Source organism: Cucurbita moschata, unplaced genomic scaffold, assembly GCF_002738365.1.
Source record: "Cucurbita moschata cultivar Rifu unplaced genomic scaffold, Cmos_1.0 Cmo_Scf00009, whole genome shotgun sequence".
In the NCBI taxonomy this organism is placed as follows: domain Eukaryota; kingdom Viridiplantae; phylum Streptophyta; class Magnoliopsida; order Cucurbitales; family Cucurbitaceae; genus Cucurbita; species Cucurbita moschata.
In genome coordinates this window covers 2,889,305-2,908,465 of record NW_019268525.1, presented here as the reverse complement: position 1 = coordinate 2,908,465, position 19,161 = coordinate 2,889,305, and the positions used below count along the sequence as shown (strand labels likewise).

Here is a 19,161-nt window from a genome sequence, read left to right as displayed (position 1 = left end):
AAAAATGGAAAAAAGAACACATCAATCTAAACTATACCTAGCCGTTGGATCGACGACGGTTTTTCACGGTCAAAGTCAAACGATCTTCAGAGCTGTTATAGCCATCGCTTAGTCGGACGCCAGCTGTCTCGGCCACAGCACCTTTCACACGGATCATATATATTTCTCCGGCACGCACATTCTCCCACTAGAATCAGAGCGCTCGATCAACGGCCTCTTTCCCTCTCGAGTGTTCGTCGCCGAAATAAAATTCTAGATCAGTACCAGGCAATCAGAGGAAGAGAGAGCAGAATCGAAGGAAGTTTCCCGCCTCGTCACGGTGATGAAAAGTAGAGGTAATGTAACTTCATTCAGCCTAGTTTGCTCTTGACTATCCTGTTCCGATTTTGGGGTTCACTGGAGAACTCAGAGGTTAATCAAAGGATTGTTCATCGTTTCTTTTCTTTTGCCTGTTATCGACACCTTTTGTGTTTTCCGTGGTTTCGATTAAGAAGGATTAGGGCGTTTTAGTAGGTTCATGGCAACGTGGTAAGTTTCAATTTATCCACTGGTTTAGATTTGCAGTTCTTTCTTAAGTCATCTACTGGTTTAGATTGTAATGTTTTCTCATTTAAATCCTCAGGCTGTACTCAGGGAAGTTCTTGAAAAGTTTCTTCCATCAATGCAGTTTTCACTTCTTCCTTTATTCCAGGGTGGGTATTTTAGTTTCACATCCTCTTGAATGTTCTTACTGTTTGTTCCTAGTTAGGTAAATGACTCTGGGCTGAAATAACGCTTTTGTGTAGATACCTAGCGCCAAGACCCGTCACAGTCTTCCGGAATAGACTACTACGCATTGATGGTGGTCTAACATTGTTCATGCCACCTACTTCTGCCTCTCAAACGGTATTTAATTGATAAATTTCTCAATGGTTTTTCGTATTTCAGTCACCCTGAAATTTTGCTTTTGGACGGTGTCGCAGGTGCGTGTATGTGCTTTCCTCGCTACCCGATTGGGCTTTGAAGGGATTGGGATCAGTCCAGACTGCAACCCTGAAAACAGAGCAGGGCCCAGAGAGGTAAATGAGTTCGACAAAGCTCGTCCAACTAGTAGACACATTGTTGTTTTCTCTTTGTAGTTTAGTTTGATCAAACTCTTGCATGTTCTGCATCATATCAGCTTTTCAACTGGGCTGGTGGAAGACGAAAGGCTGGTGGAGGACGCGGTTGTAACTAGCTGAAGCATAAAGTTATGATGGCGAATCAATCTAAATGGAATATGTAGCAGGCTTGGTGGTAAGTGCTTGTCTTAAACCCAAAACTTTCTGGATTGCTGCTGATCTTACTGCCTCAAAATGGTTAGAAACACATATATGAATCCCTTTAACAGAATAGAACAAAAGCCTTCATTCATGAATGTGAAGATAAAAATAATTATACAGGTAGATATCAAAAGTCCTGAGTTTATGATGGCCAAGTACAATATTCTCAGGATTTACATGTGCATTTTGCTGCTATTTTACTACATTCTCAGTACAAGTACAACATTCTTGTATTTTGTTTTCTTCATACAGTATATATATATCATTTCTTTTTCTTTGAACATCTTTCCATCTGAATTGGAAATAAATTGGTTGCATTAGTTTATTGTTTTTTTTTTTTTTTTTTCCTTTTTCCCTTTTGTTGTCCCCAAGTTGGTTGGCTTTGTTTTCGTACAGCTCGCTAAATTTTCTTTCATTTCAATGAAAGCTGTTTTCTTCATTTAAGAAAAAGTATATTGGTTCAGTTTGATTAACTTTTAAACCAAATTGTTGACAGAACTGGTCCATTCAGGCTTGATATGTGATGGCCAAACAAGATGAAAAAAAATAAAGAAACAATGGTGGTTCCGACAACAGAGAGGGGAAGAACAAAGCAATTGCTCTGAATGGGATTTTCGCACCTGCTAGGAATACTGGTATGATTCCAAGCCCAAGGCTGTGAAGTTGAATTTAAGTTTTTGGGAGACGTAGGAAGTAATTGTTGTTTTTGTTTTTATAATTGTTATTTGTTGGCTGTGAAGTGTGTGTAGCTTTAGCTTCTTTTAGATGTTACTCTGTTTGTTGGCACAGGGATTATGTCAGCATTTGACTGCAAGTTTTGGGATGTTTGATTTTGAGATGTTATAGTTTTCAGTATTTGCTTGTCTTTCAATGATAGAATGCCCATATTTCTACAGTAGTATTCTATTTCCTGAACCCGCACACATCTTTGCATTTAGATTCATTTGAAAGGTCTTTTACCAAGGAATATGGTCTACCTATATATTTAGGATCTTCTCCACTCTTAAACAACATGAACTATGTTCACATTCATAATATTTGAAAGGACATAAGTAAGAAAAAGTAGTACCTAAATGAACGGAACCTCTAAGTTACAACCGTTAAGGAATAAGGTTGATTATGTCAAGGTTTAGTTGGTATAAGAAAGCATTAAGCCCTCATCTCAAACATATAAGGTAACACAAGGATTACTAAGGAAGACTTCTATTTTCAACAAAGGATTTTGAGATGAGAATCAAAAGGAACAAATGTCGGAATAAGTCATAGCCCCAAGACATAGTTAAGAACTAAAGTATGTAAGGACAATTGTAAGGACAAGTCGAAGATGGACAAACCCGTAAAAAAAGACCCTTAGGGAACTTGGAAAGACATAACTAGGAAAAAGGTAGTACACGAAGAACAAAAGTAACCTCTAAGTTACAATATGGTTGATTATGTCAAGGTTTGGTTGGTATAAGGAAGCATTAAGCTCTACTGTGAGATATAAGTTAACTCTAGGATTACACTTATATTCTCGTTAAAGGATGTTGAGATAAGAATCAAACGGAAAAAATGCTGAAATAATCCTTTAGTCTTTAACTTATGTGTTGAAGCTTGGACTTATTCCGACGTGTTTTCCTTTTAATTCTCATCTCAACACAAGAATTAAGTCTTCTTTGGTAAACTTTGTGTTACCTTGTATCTTTGAGGTTTCCTTATACCAACTAAGCCTTGGCATAATCAACTATATTCATTAATAGTGGTAATTCAGAGGTTCTTGAGGGTCTCTTTTTTACGTGTTTCTCCCGTCCTTAAAATTGTCTTTTAGCACATTAGTCCTTAACTTATGTCTTTGGGCAATGGACTTATTCCGCCATTTGCTCCTTTTGATTCTCATCTAACATCCTTCTATTCAGAAAATAAGTCTTGTTTGGTAAGATGACTTCCTTATACCAACCAATCTTTTGACATAATCAACCATATTCTTTAATGATTGTAACTGTTCCTCTTGTTCCTTCGTGTACTACATTTTCCTAGTTATGTCTTTCCAAGTTTCTTGAGGCTCTATTTTACGGTTTTGTCCATCTTCGACTTGTCCTTAAAAACGTCATTGGATCCTTTAGTCCTTAACTTATGCCTTGGAGGTTGGACATTTTCCGGACTAAAGGAAAAACGGCCGGAATTAGTCCAAGCTCCAAGACAAAATTCTCATTAAGATCTACCCTCAAATATATAAGTTAGTTAACCGAAGGATTAGGAAGGAAGACTTATATTCTCATTAAAGGATGAGATGAGAATCAAAAGAAAAAAAAAATGCCGAAATAATCCTTTAGTCTTCAACTTATGTGTTGACATAATCAACCTTATTCCAGAAGGGTTGTAATTAAAGGTTTCTCCTGTTTCTTCATGTACTACATTTTTTTAGTTGTGTCTTTCTAAGTTTCTTGATACTCTCTTTTACGGTTTTGTCCATCTTCGACTTGTCCTTAAAAACGTCCTTTAATCATTTAGTCTTTAACTTATGTTTTGGAGGTTAACGCTTATGGCTTCCTTATACCAACTAAGCCTTGACATAATAAGGACAAGCTAGAGAAGGACGATTAGAAGGACAAGCTAGAGAAGGACAAACTCGTAAAAAAGACCCTTAAGGAACTTGGAATAACATAAAGAAGAAAAAGTAGTTGGGTATAAAGAAGGCAATACGCCATAAACTCACAGATATAAGGTAACACAAGAATTACTAAAGAAGACTTATATTCTAAATAAAAAGACCTTAAGAAGATAGTCAAAAGGAACAAATGCCGGAATAAGTCCATGGCCTAAAATCATAAGTTAATAACTAAAGGACTTAAGGACAATTATAAAGACAAGCCGAAGAAAGGCAAACCAGGAACATGGAAGGACATAACTTAGAACAAGTAGTACAAGGAGGAGGAACAAAAGGAACCGGTAAGATACAACCTTCAAGGAATAAGATTGATTATGTCAAGGCTTGTTGAGCATAAGGAAGGCCGAACGCCCTAAACTCAAAGATATTAAGAAGACAGTCATAAGACACAAACGTCAAGGCTTGTTGGGTATAAGGAATGCAATACACCCTAAACTCAGACTTAAGTTAAGGACTAAACAATGCAAGGACGATTATAAGGACAAGCCACAAATGGACAAGCTTGTAAAAAGACCCTCAAAGAATTTGGAAGGACTTAACGAAGAACAAGTAGTACAAAAAAGAACAAGAGAAACCTCTAAGATTCAACCCTTAAGAAATAATAGAAATTATGATTATTCATAACATAAATAGTTTCTAATAAAATTAATAGAAATTATGATTATTCATAACATAAATAGTTTCTAATAAAATTTGAACTTTTTACGGTCGTGATTATTTAGTTTTTATATTTTATATATTTTAATAGGTCTTCAAACTCTACTTTTGTATTTTATTTTAATAGGTCTTGAAACTCTACTTTTGTATTTAATAGATTTTTTATGTGACAAGTTCATTTGGTGTTATAAAAAATGTAAACACCTTTGTCATTATGTGGGAGAAATTAAGAAATTCGAATAATTATTAGTTTTGAAATTTTGATTTTGATTTTGAATTTTTTTAATTAAATAAAATAATTAAAAAAAACTGAGGTGGAAGTAAAATTTATAAATTTGATTTCAAAATATGAAAAAGAAAAAAAATCAAATGGAGACTAAAATTAGTAATTTAATTTTTATTTTAGGAATTTTTTTAGCTTATTTAATTATGTATCTCAACAATATTTAGAAGTGTGAAGATTCCAACTTTTTACTTTACATCTTAGTTGAAGGCTTATTCGCTATGCTCACTTTAGCTGTATTATATGAATCTTACACGAATCTGGGAATTTGGATTCCAAATCTTGATCAGCATATAATGAGTTTATTAATCGAATTAGTTTGAAGGTTTCCATCCCTTCTTCTTCCCCATAATCATGGCGGATGGAATTTTTGGGAATTGAAATTGACCCATCGCTACCAAACTTGTTTTGCAGCGCCACAAGCACAATCACACAGGAAATTGGGTGTAGGGGCGTGGCGTTTACCGCATGAGAAGCAGCAGAAGGTATGGTATGGGAATGGAGATGGCGACTGGAAGCAGCGACTATGGCAGTTAACTACATCCCATGCTCTCCCGCCCATCTCTCTCGATCTCAACCCCTTCATTAATTCTTAAGATTTCTCATGGGATTGCCATCCATTATTGCCCATTCCCCATTCCTTCTCTTAATTCTCCCTCTGTTTTCTGCAACAACCCGTTTCGGGTTCCATCCAGTGCATCGAGTTTAGGATTTCGGTTGGAAATTGAGGGTTGTTTTTCTAGATTTTTTGATTGATTCGTGCTGGAGATCTTTGTTCATATTTGAGTTTTAGTTCAGTGTAATGTGGGATGGAATGAGGGCTTGTTAGGCGGAGGTTTAGGGTTTTTGACAGATCATGATCAACATCCTCTCGCTGTCAACTCGCATATTGGATCTATCAGGGGGGTTTTGATTGCTGGGTTTGTACGCTTTGCCATAGAGATTTCCTTTCTTCTAGGGATTCCATTGCTGTTCCACTCTTGTTTTTTTATTTGAAATTAAGAGGAGGGGAAGTCTTCTTTCTTCACCAGGGGAAAATCAAATCAAATCAATGGCATCATCTGGGTTTTTGTTAATTTGTATGCTTCATTCTCTGATTGCTTTAACATGTGGAGCCTTAATGATGTTTTATTCCCACGAGGTCTATGTGTTTGGCCATGGCCCTGAGACTGCAATCAAGCTGCAGGGATCTAGCCCTCGTGATCAGCTTCTGATAAAAACATCTGATTCCTTCTCTGGTTTGCTTCTCTTTACTGTTGGGTTTCTTTTATTCATGGTGGCTTTTGTCAAAGACAGAGACTTCCAAAGCTTCTTTGCTAAAGGGTGCGTGTTGCTTCACTTAGCTATGGCCATATGGAGAGTTTACTTCGAGAGGAAGCTCGAAGATCTTGCTAAAGATTGGCCTCGACAGGTCGTTGGGGATGTCACATTGGCATTGTCATGGGTTTTCTTTCTTATGTATTCATGGAGAGAAAAGTATGATTAACTTCAGGTTCAAATTTTCTTTTAGCTGCCAGAATTGTCTAAAATTGTCAATTATGACTCTGCTTCTTAATTATAATAAGCTTGATGGAAATTGATATTATTTTCACTAGTTTTTGCTACCATTTGTGTTCTAGAATAGGGGGTGTGGGAACTGGGAAGTGAGATAGGAATTGAACATTGATTTGATTGGTTTCCGCTAACATGATTAAGCTTGAATTTGGTTTGTGTGTGTACTGTATCTGAAAAATATCAGATGGCTATTGCAAGAGTATGCGTTTTGTCTTTCCTTATAGTTATAATCAAAGTTCAAATCCATGCCAAAATGAAAGTTTGGCCCATGAATTTGACACTTGGAGTGGTAGCTTGGGCATTAGTGGAAGGATGGGCAAGAACGATAGGCCTCTAGGCGAAATGACACATGAATAAACTGACACCACATAAAAATGAGAGTGATTTTGAGCCCATGCAACTTAGAGCAATTCTAGTTTGGGTGACCTCTAAGAAGTGTGTATGTGATGATTAAACATGTCGAAAGAACTCGTGCTCGTTTGTAGAGACAACCTTCTATGTCAAAGCCAACCGACGATGCTATGTGGCACATGTAGATTGCTAGGGATGTAGGGGAATTGGGAATATTGGGGCTATCAAGTGCAGTACCTTGGGTCAGGGACTTCACAAGTGAGATTAACTTGTTTGATTTGTTGTGCTAAAGTATTTGATTGTTTTCTTGTTGTTGTCTTTCATATAGTGGTAGAAGATTCCATATCCAATTATTTGCTGGTATCGATTCTTTATCCTTGTTATGATGTTATATTTTGACACAGTGGGCAGAGGAATTCAAACCAAAGGTAGATTAAATAAATCAATGGAACTTTATCTGTTGTACTAATGAATCTTGTCTTGATAGTTTTCGTACCTATGTCGATGGGAAAAGATTGAAATGAATCGTGTCTTTGATGATTTTGGCACCGTGACGGTGGGAAAAGAGGTACAGAACTCTGTCTCACTCATACTATACATATAATGTGTATTAACCAATCAGATTATACTCATGTTCGCAATTAGAAGCAATTTTGAAGTTATGTTTTAGTTTAGGATGTTTGATGGGGGGCTGTTTTCACTCTCTCTGACATATAATCATATCTAAGCTTCTCTCGGTCTCGCCTATTTATTTATTTTCCTCTGGTTTATCTGTTGCTTCGTTGTCTACTTTACACATCGAATTTACTCTTCTATAATGCCATTTATTGATGAAGAGGATTGAAGAAGTTGAAATATCCAAATATATAATGAGTTACCTGTGTTTCAATAGCTTCACTTCAGTTTCTCAATTATATTTGTGAGAAACTTGAAGTATGCATGTCTCCATCTCCTATTGAGTAGAAGACTAGCAAATATTCCCCATAAACCAACTATAAATCCTACAGAGATGCTAATCAGCATCTCTTGTGTCATGAGTGTGTGTTCCTTTTCGTACTCATTCACAACATGAACATTACTGTTGAAGCTGGTTTGTTCACTAACGCATTTTTTTAGTGGATCTCCACAAAGATAAGGGTTTCCTGCATAAGATGAAGTGTTAAAGCCTTGAAGCTGAGTTCCCGGGGGAATACTTCCTGAAAGGTTATTGTATGATACGTCCAACATACTCAATCTCCATATTTGAGAGAAACTCGATGGAATCGGACCGTACAAACGATTTCTCGATAGATCTAGAAAGTCCAACGATTGAAGTTGTCCCATCTCCTTTGGAATCTGTCCTGTTAATTCGTTCCTCGAGAGATTCAAAGAAACCAAACCAACCAGCTTTGTGATTTCGTTAGGAATTTCTCCGGTTAAGTGATTGCTAGACAAGTCAATACCCCTTTGAATCTCTAAGTTGTGTCCATGGACGAGCCTTTCTTGCCCTTTCCACATCAAAATAAGATCTCTCAATTGGTCTTGAACCATAGATGCATTGGATGTACCTGTCAAGATATCAAAATTATGGAGGCAAGTTGGTATGCTTCCCGAAATAGAATTGAACGAAATGTCCAATACTTCGATATTTCTGAGGTTACAAAGACTAGAAGGTAAGTTTCCTTGGAAGTGATTAAACCTCAAACTCAGACGAACCAAATTTGGTAATCTCGACCCAATCCATGAAGGTATCGTTCCAGATAAATTGTTGTATGACGCATCGAAGACTTTCAACTCTGTATAGTTGAACCAAGAAGGAATCTCTCCAGAAAAATTATTTATGCGCAAATTTAGGAACTTCAATGTGGTGAGACTACCCAAAGAAGTTGGAATGTCTCCAGAAAAGGAATTGTAGGCCAAACTTAAGGATACCAAATTGGGCATTTTGTCCCAACAATTGGGAAGTTGTCCAGATAATAGGTTGGCGCAAGCATCCAGTAAATATAAAGGGGAGTATCTGACTTCACACAAACCAGAGATATCGGTAAAATTATTCCTCGAAACGTCAAGGTTTTGTGCTCCGAAAAGAAAGGCTGGAACTTGGCCTTCAAATTCATTTGATCCCAAAATGATCACAGGCATTTGATTGAACTTCAGGTCTAAATCTGGGATTTCTCCCCTGATTTCATTCAGGGAAATATCAAGATACAACAAGTCTGGGGACAAGTTCTTCCAAAACCAGTCGGGAATGGTGTCTGAAATTCGATTTAGTGAAATGTCAAGGTAAGAGAAATTTTGAGTTCGAAGCCACCTTGGAAAACGTGTGCTGAACGAGCAATTCACCAAACTTATCGACTGCAACTGGAAAGGAGGAACCCAGTCCTCCTTGAAGTTAAAAGCCAGTGAGTTTCCATCTAGATTCAGACTTTTTAAATTTACAAGCTTGGAGAAATGAGCTTCAGAAACTTCACCCACCAGAAAATTTTGATTCAGACCTATATGCTCCAAGCTAGATAACTGTCCCAAACTTTGAGGAATAGGTCCATTCAACATGTTGAAGGATAATTCTAACTCTTTCAAAGATGGAAAAATAGTGAAGTCTGGCAAGGATCCGAACAATTTGTTTGACGGGAGATATAAAGTCTCCAATGAGTTGAGTACACATTGTGGGAAGAGTTTAAGAACATCTGATAGCAATCCTCCCCCATTGTTTCCAGATAAATCTAGCAACTTCAAGTTGCAGAGATTCTTAAACCACTTAGGAGAATGAAAATCAACTTTCGTGGAACGAAGATTAAGGAAGACAAGCGAAGTCATGTTCTCGAAACCGTCCATGTTGAAACCTTGCAGATTACTCCTTGTAAGATCTAAATGGGTAAGACTGTTTCTGAAGTTGTTCAGCCAAGAATAGATTGAGGAATTGAGATCATGATTGAGAGAGAGGTCCAATTTAGCTAGAAATCTAGAGAAATTGGTGTTTTCATAAGGGTTTAGAACAGGTTGTGGAAGACTGCAATTGCTCAAAGACAAACGTTGTAAAACAGGAAGTTTGTTCATGATACCTGCCCAATCATTGTTACTACGAAGGTCTACCGAACTCAGGTCGAGATGTTTTAACGACGAAAGACGTGAGACCCATCTAAGATTATCAACTACCCAGCCGTTTGATCCAAGGTCAAGAACCGACAAATTCGAAAGGTTCCCAAGATGGGGAGAAATGGGAGTTGCAAAGTTGTTATGAGACAGGTTGAGATAATTCAAATTGATCAGAGAGCCAATATCTTGAAGGGAAATTCGATCAAACTCGTTAGAACTAAGATCTAAATAGTCAAGGTGTGTCAATTGAGCCAAGGAAGAACCAACCTCGCCGATCAAACGCTCATCACCCGAGCCACGAAGATCAAGCCCAATGATGTGAGGACTACTGCTTGTATTGTTGCTACATCGGACACCTCTCCAGTCGCAACAATCAACGTTGGCTCCTGCATTCCAAGAAGAGAGAACACGATATGGATTGAGAAGTCCTTGCTTGAAGGATAAGAGGGCCTGTGTTTCAGTTTCCATGCATCTGATATTGCTTTGCAGGGAGAGATGGAATCCCATGGAAAGTAAAAGGAAGAAATGGATGGAAGAAGAGTAGCAGGTTAGAGTGAGTGATGATATCATTGTGGCTTATGGAATGGTGAAGAATGAATGCTCCAAACTCCTCCATTTATGTATCCAAACCAACTCCTCTCCCTATCTAATGATGCTTGAAAAATGTGGGTCAGAAAAGTCATGAAAGACACTTGCAAATATCTTCAACCTATTAACCCTAAGTTTTAAAGTAATTTGAGTGTTATTGACACATACATTTAAGTTCAATGCTAAAAAAAGAGATGCGCTAACAACAAGAAACAAAAAATATGTGCATTTATAGCGAAAGATCCTTTTTTTAAAAAAAAAATTAAAATTAATACGTCAACGTGTAGACTAGGTCGTTAATTTCTTTGCCATATATTGTATATCTAATTAGATTCTTATTTGAAAGCTACAGGTAGAGATGGTGTTAAATTTCTAATTTTGTTTTTATTTATGCCAAACTTTGGGTTAGAAAAGTCATGGAAAACCCTTTGCAAAAATATTATTAATTTTTTAATACATTTTTTACAACAAAAAAAAAAATATTTTTTTTTTCTCGAGTAGGAATATAGTTAAAATTCTACTGAGACAATATCTCCATTGTTACGATGTTTTTTTTTTATCTTAGAGTATTATATTTTTCTTAATTTTTAAATAAAAAAATTAAGAAAATTGAAATATTAATAATTTGACGGTAGAACTTCTAAAATTTTCCAAATTTAATATAGTTTAATTTTGTTTATTTAAATTCTTATAAAAATTTAAATGTTTAAATAATAATATTTGTTGTTTTATATATTTTATGAAATAAAGAATTGATTTGACTAAGAATAATCTTATCATAATTAAATAGGCAAGACTTTAATTTATTTCCGTCTTTTAATTATTTCAAGCTAATAGATGAAAATGTCTTTTTCTATGAAAGAAAAAAACTACCGCATGAAGAATTGGGACAAAGTCATAGCCGCCAATAAAAATAAAAAATAAAAAAAGTGGACCATATAAGTCTTTCAACTTCGTCCATTTGTTGAACAATGATGTCGTTGTTTGTTTGATCGTAGACTCGGTCATAATTTAACAATTTTCTTTTACATTTGTCAAATAACGCGTCTTACACAATCAACGACCATTTACTATTAGTAAAGATTCACGACTTAGTAAAATATGGTACTTCTGAACATCCAGAGTTATGATGCTATATTAATGTATTTTAAGATTTTTTTTTATTTGTTTTAAGATTATATTTATTCCGTGATTAATTATAGTCAAAATTACAAAAATTACTGTAACGACCCAGATGCACCGCTAGTAGATATTGTCATTTTTGGACTTTCCCTCAAGGCTTTAAAACGCTTCTGCTAGGGAAAGGTTTCCATATTCTAATAAGTGATGGTTTGTTCTCCGCCCCAACCAACCTGGGACATCACACAATTACCCTTTGAAAATTTGCCGTATAAAACCATATAACAACAAAATATATTTGAAAAATGCAGTAAATAAATAAATAAATAAATGAACTTCTTCGATCTCAGTGAGATTTTCTTACGGACACGTGGGTTTGGGCTTTAATGGCTTTTGGGCCCAACTATTTGGACTTGGGTTTGTAGGCTTTGGGCTTGGGCTTTGTTTGAGCTTGGCCCAATACCATATGTGACCCAATTTGATAAAATTACATTTAATTGTTTGATTTTGTTTTTTAAATTAAAATTGAGATATATTGTCAATTTGAATATAATAATTTATCATTTTATTATTAATTTACAAAGATTAAAAATTTTGTAAAGTGGCCCAACACTCTCAAAATCGGTTGAAGAATCTCCCACGGCGGAATCCTCAACATCCTCCTCGTTCGCCCGCCCAAATCCGGCGAAACTCGCAGAACTCGACCTTTGAAGATTCTAGAATCTTCTTGATCTTGGTGTAATCGAGTTCGAGGGCGACGACAACGATACGAGCCTGAGAGCTTAGAATTAGTTACGTTTATTATATTATTAGGTCAGGTTGCTTGGTAATGAATTTTGTATAGAAATATAAAGGTTCATAGTTCTCAATGTCGCGGATGTAAAGTTTGAGGGGAAGTAGAAACCTATGTCTAATTGAGAAGAAAACCGTACATACATAGCTAATTCGAGTGACAATGCATTACAATGGGATCTCGAGCCAAACCAATATCATCTTATTATTTCAGGTTGATAATTTTTGCAGTATTTAATTTATACGTTCGACACATAGTCTTAGTATTCTATTTCTTAAGAATCTGGTACGTCTTAGTTGTATGAGTCCTGTATTTGAGTTAACTTTTTCCTGTAAACCGATCTTTGGAATACTCTATTGTATTACTTTTGTTGCTCGTGATGTATACCCGTGCCAGTAAGTAGGGATGTTCATACCATTTTCTTATGTGTTGAAAAAGCTCAATTGTATTATCGATTCTAGGTGTTTTAAATCAATCGATGCTTGAAAACTGATCGATTCTAGGTGTTTTAAATCAATCGATGCTTGAAAACTGAGCCAGAAAAAATAAGAGCGTGTAACGACCTAGATCCACCGCTAGCAAATATTGTCCTCTTTGGACTTTCTCTCAAGGCTTTAAAAAGCGTCTGCTAGGGGAAGGTTTTTACACTCTTATAAATGGTGGTTTGTTTTCCTTCCCAACCAATGTGGGACATCACAATCCACCCCCCTTCGGGACCCAGCGTCCTCGCTGACACTCTTTCCTTCCTCCAATTGATGTGGGACTGCCCCCAAATCCACCCGCTTTGGGGCCCAACGTCCTTACTGGCACACTGCCTCATACCTACCCTCCTTCGGGGAACAGCGAGAAGGCTGACACATCGTCCGGTGTCTGGCTCTAATACCATTTGTAACGACCCAGATCTACCGCTAGCAAATATTGTCCTCTTTGGGCTTCCTCTCAAGGGTTTAAAACGAGTCTATTAGGAGAAAGTTTCCACGCCCTTATAAATATTGATTTGTTCTCCTCCCCCAACAAATATGGGATATCACAGAGCGCCTCTCCACAAAAGGGTCACACTGATCGAACCCGAACAATTATTTACCACAACATGTCTTCACAAAGTCGTAAGACCACACATCGACATTCCTACGTTTTTGTAAGATCAAAGAAGGTAAGGTGGTAGCTTCTTGAGTTTTTTATTTTTTATTTTTTGGAATTGTTATTGTTTGGAAATAAATAGACAATAGTCGGAGGGTAGTCTTTATTTTGGTAAAACTAAATCAAGATTTTTAGATCTCCTCTTTCTCTCTCTCTTCCGATCCAAGTAATCTCCTCGGTGTGTTCAACAACAGTCTCGAGCGCCGACAATTTACTTCAACATAATCTCGATCTGAGTTTTTCTCGCCTCAAGATCCGATATCAATTTGCTTCCACTTCCAATTGATTCAGTAGCGTTCTGAGCATCCTTCTGAATTGTGTTTTTCATTGATGTTATGATATGGTTTCCAAGCTTGGAAGCTAGGGTTTCTCTTGGCCATGGCAACCTCCCAAACTCCAAGTTGGCGGGAGGGTATGTCCTCTGATAACATTAAGGGCTTGGTTCTTGCTCTTTCCTCTAGTTTCTTTATTGGTGCTAGCTTCATTGTTAAGAAAAAGGGCTTGAAGAAAGCCGGCGCTTCAGGAGTCAGAGCAGGTTTCTTACTCTCTCTTCTTGTTTGCTTCAATTTACCCCAACAAGGTGTTAATGTAGTTCCTGGATTTCTTTGTTTTTGACTCCTTGAGGAATTTTTAGAAAGCTTCTGTAATTGAGTGTTAATTATGTGCAATTAGTGTTTCATGTCTTGGCCCGTTCTTAATTAGTGGTGGGTCACGCTTTTAATGATGTTCTCGACGGATTCGGTTGATTTGAATTGGAAAATTGAATCTATTATACCTATTAGTTAATCAATTGTAGTACTTGCTTATTTGGAGGCCTATTGCCAAAAAAGGTTTATTTAATCCCTTTTAAGTATCAGAACCTGCGCTAAATGTTGTGAATTTAATTCAATATGTTTTAATTTTATCAACATCACGAATACCATTGTGTTTAGCCGTCAAGATTTTTGTCTAGTAACCTATCGTCTTTGAAGTTGATGATTGGCGCTTGCTTATCTTTATTCATGCTTTAAGGTGCACGGTAACTGTTATCTAGCAGATTTTTTACTGTGGTTGCTGTGATGATTTATGTCAGGAGTTGGAGGTTATTCTTACTTATACGAGCCACTATGGTGGGTGGGGATGATTACAAGTAAGTCTTTTTGGCTTTTTATAATGTAGCTTATGATAATGGTCTTGATTATTTATTTCCCAGCCAGGCTTGACATACTTCTCTGCTCAGTTTTTTTCAAGTCCTTTAGATACTAAATGAACATTTAGGATCCACTAGCTCTTTTTGAACTTTATATACAATCAGTTCACGTTGTTATTTTGATACAGTGTGGCACCTTTTTTAAGAACATGTAATCACTAAATAGAGATCACTGAATTTACTTGTAAGATCTCCCACCAAACAGATTTCTGAATTTATATGTAAGATTTTCGATCAGCCTGTAAGACCGGATATTCCTCTATTAAGCAAACATTTTGTCCAGTAGATGTTCCTCTATTAAGCAAACATTTTCTGTGAACAAGTGATTAGGTATTTGGCTTCTTCCTCTATTCAGTGCATTTAGTTTCAATAAATTTACAGAAAGGAGCAAATTATTGTCATTGTTCTCAAATATTAATGGAAAAAAGGACGTAGGGGCCGGGGCTTTTCTTTTTCCAGTAAAAGTGGACTTAGATATCAATGTATTCTATGTAAAACTAGCATGGTGACGCTTTATTGTAGCAAAGCATATAATCCTTTTGAATAGACTGATGTATAATGAAAGGGTATATATATATATATATATTTTTTTTTTTGAAACTGGAACATAAAAAGGGAAATCCTAACCTCGCAATTGTTATTATATATATATTTTTTAAACAAGAAATGAAACTTTTTATTGAAGAATGAAAAGAGACTAATTCTCATGGAATGAAAAAATAAAGTTACAGTGAATAAAAGCATAGATCCTAACCTGACAATTGTTATCTTTACAGTGATTGTAGGAGAAATTGCTAATTTTGCGGCTTATGCATTTGCTCCAGCGTTACTGGTTACTCCACTTGGTGCTCTCAGCATAATTATCAGGCATGGTCTGAAATTGCACACATATTAAGTTAGAATTTATGGTTGTTAATCTCATATTATCTTGATATCTTGCAGTGCAGTACTTGCACATATTATTTTGCGGGAGAGGTTGCATATTTTTGGAATTCTTGGATGCGTTCTTTGTGTAGTGGGTTCCACAACCATTGTGCTCCATGCTCCTCAAGAACGTGAAATTGAATCTGTAACTGAAGTGTGGCAAATGGCCATGGAGCCAGGTAAGTTTTTGTTATTGTGAAATTCTGTCCCTCTCTTTCAAATGTCATTGATTCTGGTTAATAGTGATTTTGGCTATTATTATTATTCTTTCTTTATTTTATTTTCTTCTTTTTATAGACAAGAGTTTTGTTATATATTTTTTCTATTAAATGGATTTACAAATTGTGAAGAGTGTGGAATCCACTTCTCAGAGGCCATTCCAAAACCTCATGGAGCAACCATTTCCAATCACAAGTCTACATTGTTTTGAACAAAATATTATTTCCATATTGTAGCCTGCCCTCTCAAAGTTGTTTTAGTGAAGAAGCAAAGAGAGGAACTGTTGGCGACTCTTTTCTCACTCACAAGTGTAGCTAGAAGCGTTGGAGCTTCGTATTAAACCAATATGGCCTTTCTTGGTGTCTCCACAATAAAATAAAGACTGTTTACTTCATCTTTTCTGCACTCTCTTCTTAAATGTGAAAGCTCACCACCATATATGGGGTGCATGAGTCAAGAGCATGAGTTCAAATCTTGCTTGACATATATGTATCTTGGTACTCTGGAAAGTGATCTTGAACATGATTCATTATCTGTTGTTTTTGTATTCTATATATGATTCTTCGGTTTTAAGCAGTCATTTATTTTATTTAAATATCATGTTGGTAGTAACTTTACCTTTTATTTTGCAGCCTTTCTGTTGTATGCAGCATCGGTCATGACAACTGTGTTTATACTTATATTCCACTTTATACCACAATATGGCCAGACTCACATTATGGTTTACATTGGTGTATGTTCCCTTGTAGGATCTTTGTCGGTATGTATCCATCTAGCTTCCCTGTTACCTTTGTATTTTCTAAATGTTATCTGCTCCAGTATAAGTTTTTTCCTTGTTCTTCAACTGATTTCGTAACTGAATGTCTAACAACAGGTCATGAGTGTCAAAGCAATAGGAATTGCCTTGAAGCTAACATTGTCAGGAATGAACCAGCTAATATATCCTCAAACGTGGATATTTACTTTAGTTGTGATTACTTGTGTGCTCACCCAGATGAATTATTTAAACAAGGTATGTTGTGCTCATCTAGGGTATTTTCAGAAACACTTTTAGCTTTGGCCCTGTATTGTTATGATATGATAGTTATGGTTCATAGAGTTAATAATTTGATCTCCGGTATTTTTTATAAAAAAATTGGAATAGATAGCTATTCAACTATGAGTATATATAAGATGAGTTGGTTTGAAGTTTGTACTCCGTTTCTTTTCTGAAGTAGTGCCAGATTATTAAAGGCGAAGCAACCCAAACAATGCAAAAGGGATATTAGTGCAAAAGAACCAAAACAATGCAATTTACTTGGAACTGTTTCCCTGTGATCAAGAAGAAAGGGATATTAAGTGATTGATGAATGACTTAACCAAATCCATCCATGGATAGAAGGGTGTGAACGTTAAAGTGATCCATGAGAGTTTTAACCAAATTCGTTTGGTAGCTATCATAAAACATGATTTTTCTTCCTGAAGAAATCACCAAGATCATTTGAAACAGGTCATTTCAAGAGTAGACCTTAATACTCAAGAGGGATCAAGACTAAGAGGAGATTACTGTAGTAGTGTTGTGGTGAGTGTTGTGCTGCCAAAATGAAGAAAATTAGGGTCATCTCTTCATTCAACGTAAGTTAGTTCTTCCAGCTTGTTTTGCTATAATGAGTTTGGAATGATGCGGGTTGTTCACAGTTATATGAAGGAATTGGTACAGGGTTGGCGTCTACATTGTTTAAGAACTTCCACCTCTTTTGATCTCTCATAACTGTTAATCGCACTTGCTGTTCCCCCACCCACCTTTTTTTTTAATTTGTGCTTTTTGTTTGCTCTTGCCCTTTGTTTCTTGTGGTATTGGGTTTTTGTAAGTTTCTTCATCTCAGTGGAAGAGGAGTTTCAGTATTTGGAAAAGACTTGTGGAAAGAGATTTGGAACAGAGTGTGCCTAAAAAAAAAGATCTTCATTTGATCCATATGCTGGAAAGGAGTCCACACGTATGAAAGAGCACATAAATGTCATCCAAACACCTTATTTTCTCCTATCTGGTGCTTCCTTGCAAAAATGGATTCTCTAAATGTGGTATAATGTGCAGATTGACTATCCTAAGCATCTTTGGAATTTAACGGTGCTTCCCAAGAAATGTTAGGAGGATTCTTATTTTTCAGACTTTATGCAGGAATCCTTTTTGAGGTAAGATGAAAGTTCATTGGAACAACATTAGCAAGGTCCTTATCTGGGAAATCTGGTTTGAAAGAAATTGAAACTTTCAAGATAGTTGTGGATTCCTACATTATCGATGCCCCCCATGGATGATTGAACTAGCTTTAAAATGGAGCTCTCTTTGTTTATCTTTTTTATTTCACCGATTTGTTTACTTATTCTCAATTCTTATCTAAATATACAACTTTGTGTATGATCTCATCTGGCCAATGTATTTCTTCTCTCTTTGTTTGCAGGCACTAGACACTTTTAATACAGCTGTTGTGTCCCCAATATACTACGTTATGTTCACATCATTTACCATCTTGGCCAGCGTGATTATGTTTAAGGTTTGTCCGACTGCTGATGTTGGTTCCTTTACACGCACAATATGATCAAATGTATCGTGATATGTTTAAAAATTTGACACAGCACAATAAGGATCACATAGATGAGGAACATTTGGAGTTTTGCATGCTTGAATATCCTTTCTTGCTGTTGTCTGGTTCTATGAGTCAGTGTCTTCTGTTCTAGTTTATAGATGGACCTAGAAGCCACAGTGCACCATTACGTTCTTGGTAGCAGTGTCAGACCATACTTTATATTTAAACATATCCTCTCTCTCACTCACTCTCTTTGGGATAACATATTCCTTTCATTAAGGGTAATGAAAGCACGCTACCTTAGGATATAAAAACACAGGCAAAAGCCAGCAAGGAGAGGGATTTTAACAGGAAATTACAGGGAACTTGAACTAAGAATAAAAAACAAAGGAGCAACACATAACAATTTGGACTCATATGGCGCTTCAATCATTCTTGTTATACATTAGTGACAATATAGAACATTAGAATTGTTCCCTTTAAATATTTAAATGAAGGTAGACTTCAACGTCTTTTGAATTACTTGTTTCAGGACTGGGACAGGCAGAGCCCAACACAGGTTGTAACGGAGATGTGTGGATTTGTGACCATTCTTTCAGGAACTTTTCTTCTTCATAAAACAAAGGACATGGCTGATGGTATGCCTCCCTATCTCTTTCTTAGGACATTGTCATCAATATTTATTTTATTAGCAATAAAATGAACATATTAAAAATTATGCTGCCATTATCTTTTTTTTTTTTTTTTTTTTTTTTTT

General features: G+C 36.2%; 3 protein-coding genes across 10 annotated transcripts in view; 2 read left to right on the top strand and 1 right to left on the bottom strand.

Annotated features, from left to right (window-relative positions):
* Positions 1 to 182: 182 nt before the first annotated feature.
* LOC111446881 lies at positions 183 to 6,479 on the top strand. Of its 5 annotated transcripts, none has more exons than XM_023085794.1 (7): positions 183 to 335; positions 623 to 692; positions 786 to 885; positions 963 to 1,058; positions 1,160 to 1,275; positions 1,813 to 1,936; positions 5,303 to 6,479. In XM_023085794.1, exon 7 carries the CDS (start codon positions 5,940 to 5,942, stop codon positions 6,372 to 6,374), a length of 435 nt encoding a protein of 144 aa, XP_022941562.1. In that variant the 5' UTR covers positions 183 to 335; positions 623 to 692; positions 786 to 885; positions 963 to 1,058; positions 1,160 to 1,275; positions 1,813 to 1,936; positions 5,303 to 5,939; the 3' UTR covers positions 6,375 to 6,479. The 5 variants fall into 5 exon arrangements, with proteins under 5 accessions (XP_022941562.1, XP_022941561.1, XP_022941564.1 ...); XM_023085793.1 differs by having other exon boundaries at positions 1,798 to 1,936; XM_023085795.1 differs by lacking the exon at positions 183 to 335 and adding an exon at positions 367 to 528 and having other exon boundaries at positions 1,798 to 1,936.
* A 1,208-nt stretch (positions 6,480 to 7,687) lies between these two features.
* LOC111447201 (protein BRASSINOSTEROID INSENSITIVE 1-like) lies at positions 7,688 to 10,336 on the bottom strand. Its single transcript, XM_023086241.1, has one exon. The coding sequence runs from the start codon at positions 10,334 to 10,336 to the stop codon at positions 7,688 to 7,690; it is 2,649 nt and encodes an 882-aa protein (XP_022942009.1).
* Positions 10,337 to 13,606: 3,270 nt separating this feature from the next.
* LOC111447359 (probable magnesium transporter NIPA4) overlaps positions 13,607 to 19,161 on the top strand; it is a 6,895-nt gene continuing 1,340 nt past the window's right edge. The window contains exons 1-8 of one of the 4 annotated variants that reach the window (XM_023086493.1): positions 13,607 to 14,043; positions 14,581 to 14,637; positions 15,474 to 15,564; positions 15,640 to 15,800; positions 16,473 to 16,600; positions 16,715 to 16,852; positions 17,915 to 18,012; positions 18,279 to 18,367. In XM_023086493.1, the coding sequence (XP_022942261.1) occupies positions 13,887 to 14,043; positions 14,581 to 14,637; positions 15,474 to 15,564; positions 15,640 to 15,800; positions 16,473 to 16,600; positions 16,715 to 16,852; positions 17,915 to 17,968 (786 nt within the window). In that variant the 5' untranslated portion in view covers positions 13,607 to 13,886 and the 3' untranslated portion in view covers positions 17,969 to 18,012; positions 18,279 to 18,367. Of the gene's footprint in view, positions 14,044 to 14,580; positions 14,638 to 15,473; positions 15,565 to 15,639; positions 15,801 to 16,472; positions 16,601 to 16,714; positions 16,853 to 17,329; positions 17,887 to 17,914; positions 18,013 to 18,278; positions 18,372 to 18,936; positions 19,043 to 19,161 lie in introns of those variants that run through there. The other 3 variants (XM_023086492.1, XM_023086490.1, XM_023086491.1) reach the window with 3 other exon arrangements.

Bases quoted from the DNA above. Each gene is read 5' to 3' on its own strand.
- LOC111446881 (XM_023085794.1), top strand. From the start codon at position 5,940: ATGGCATCATCTGGGTTTTTGTTAATTTGTATGCTTCATTCTCTGATT.
- LOC111447201 (XM_023086241.1), bottom strand. From the start codon at position 10,336: ATGGAAACTGAAACACAGGCCCTCTTATCCTTCAAGCAAGGACTTCTC.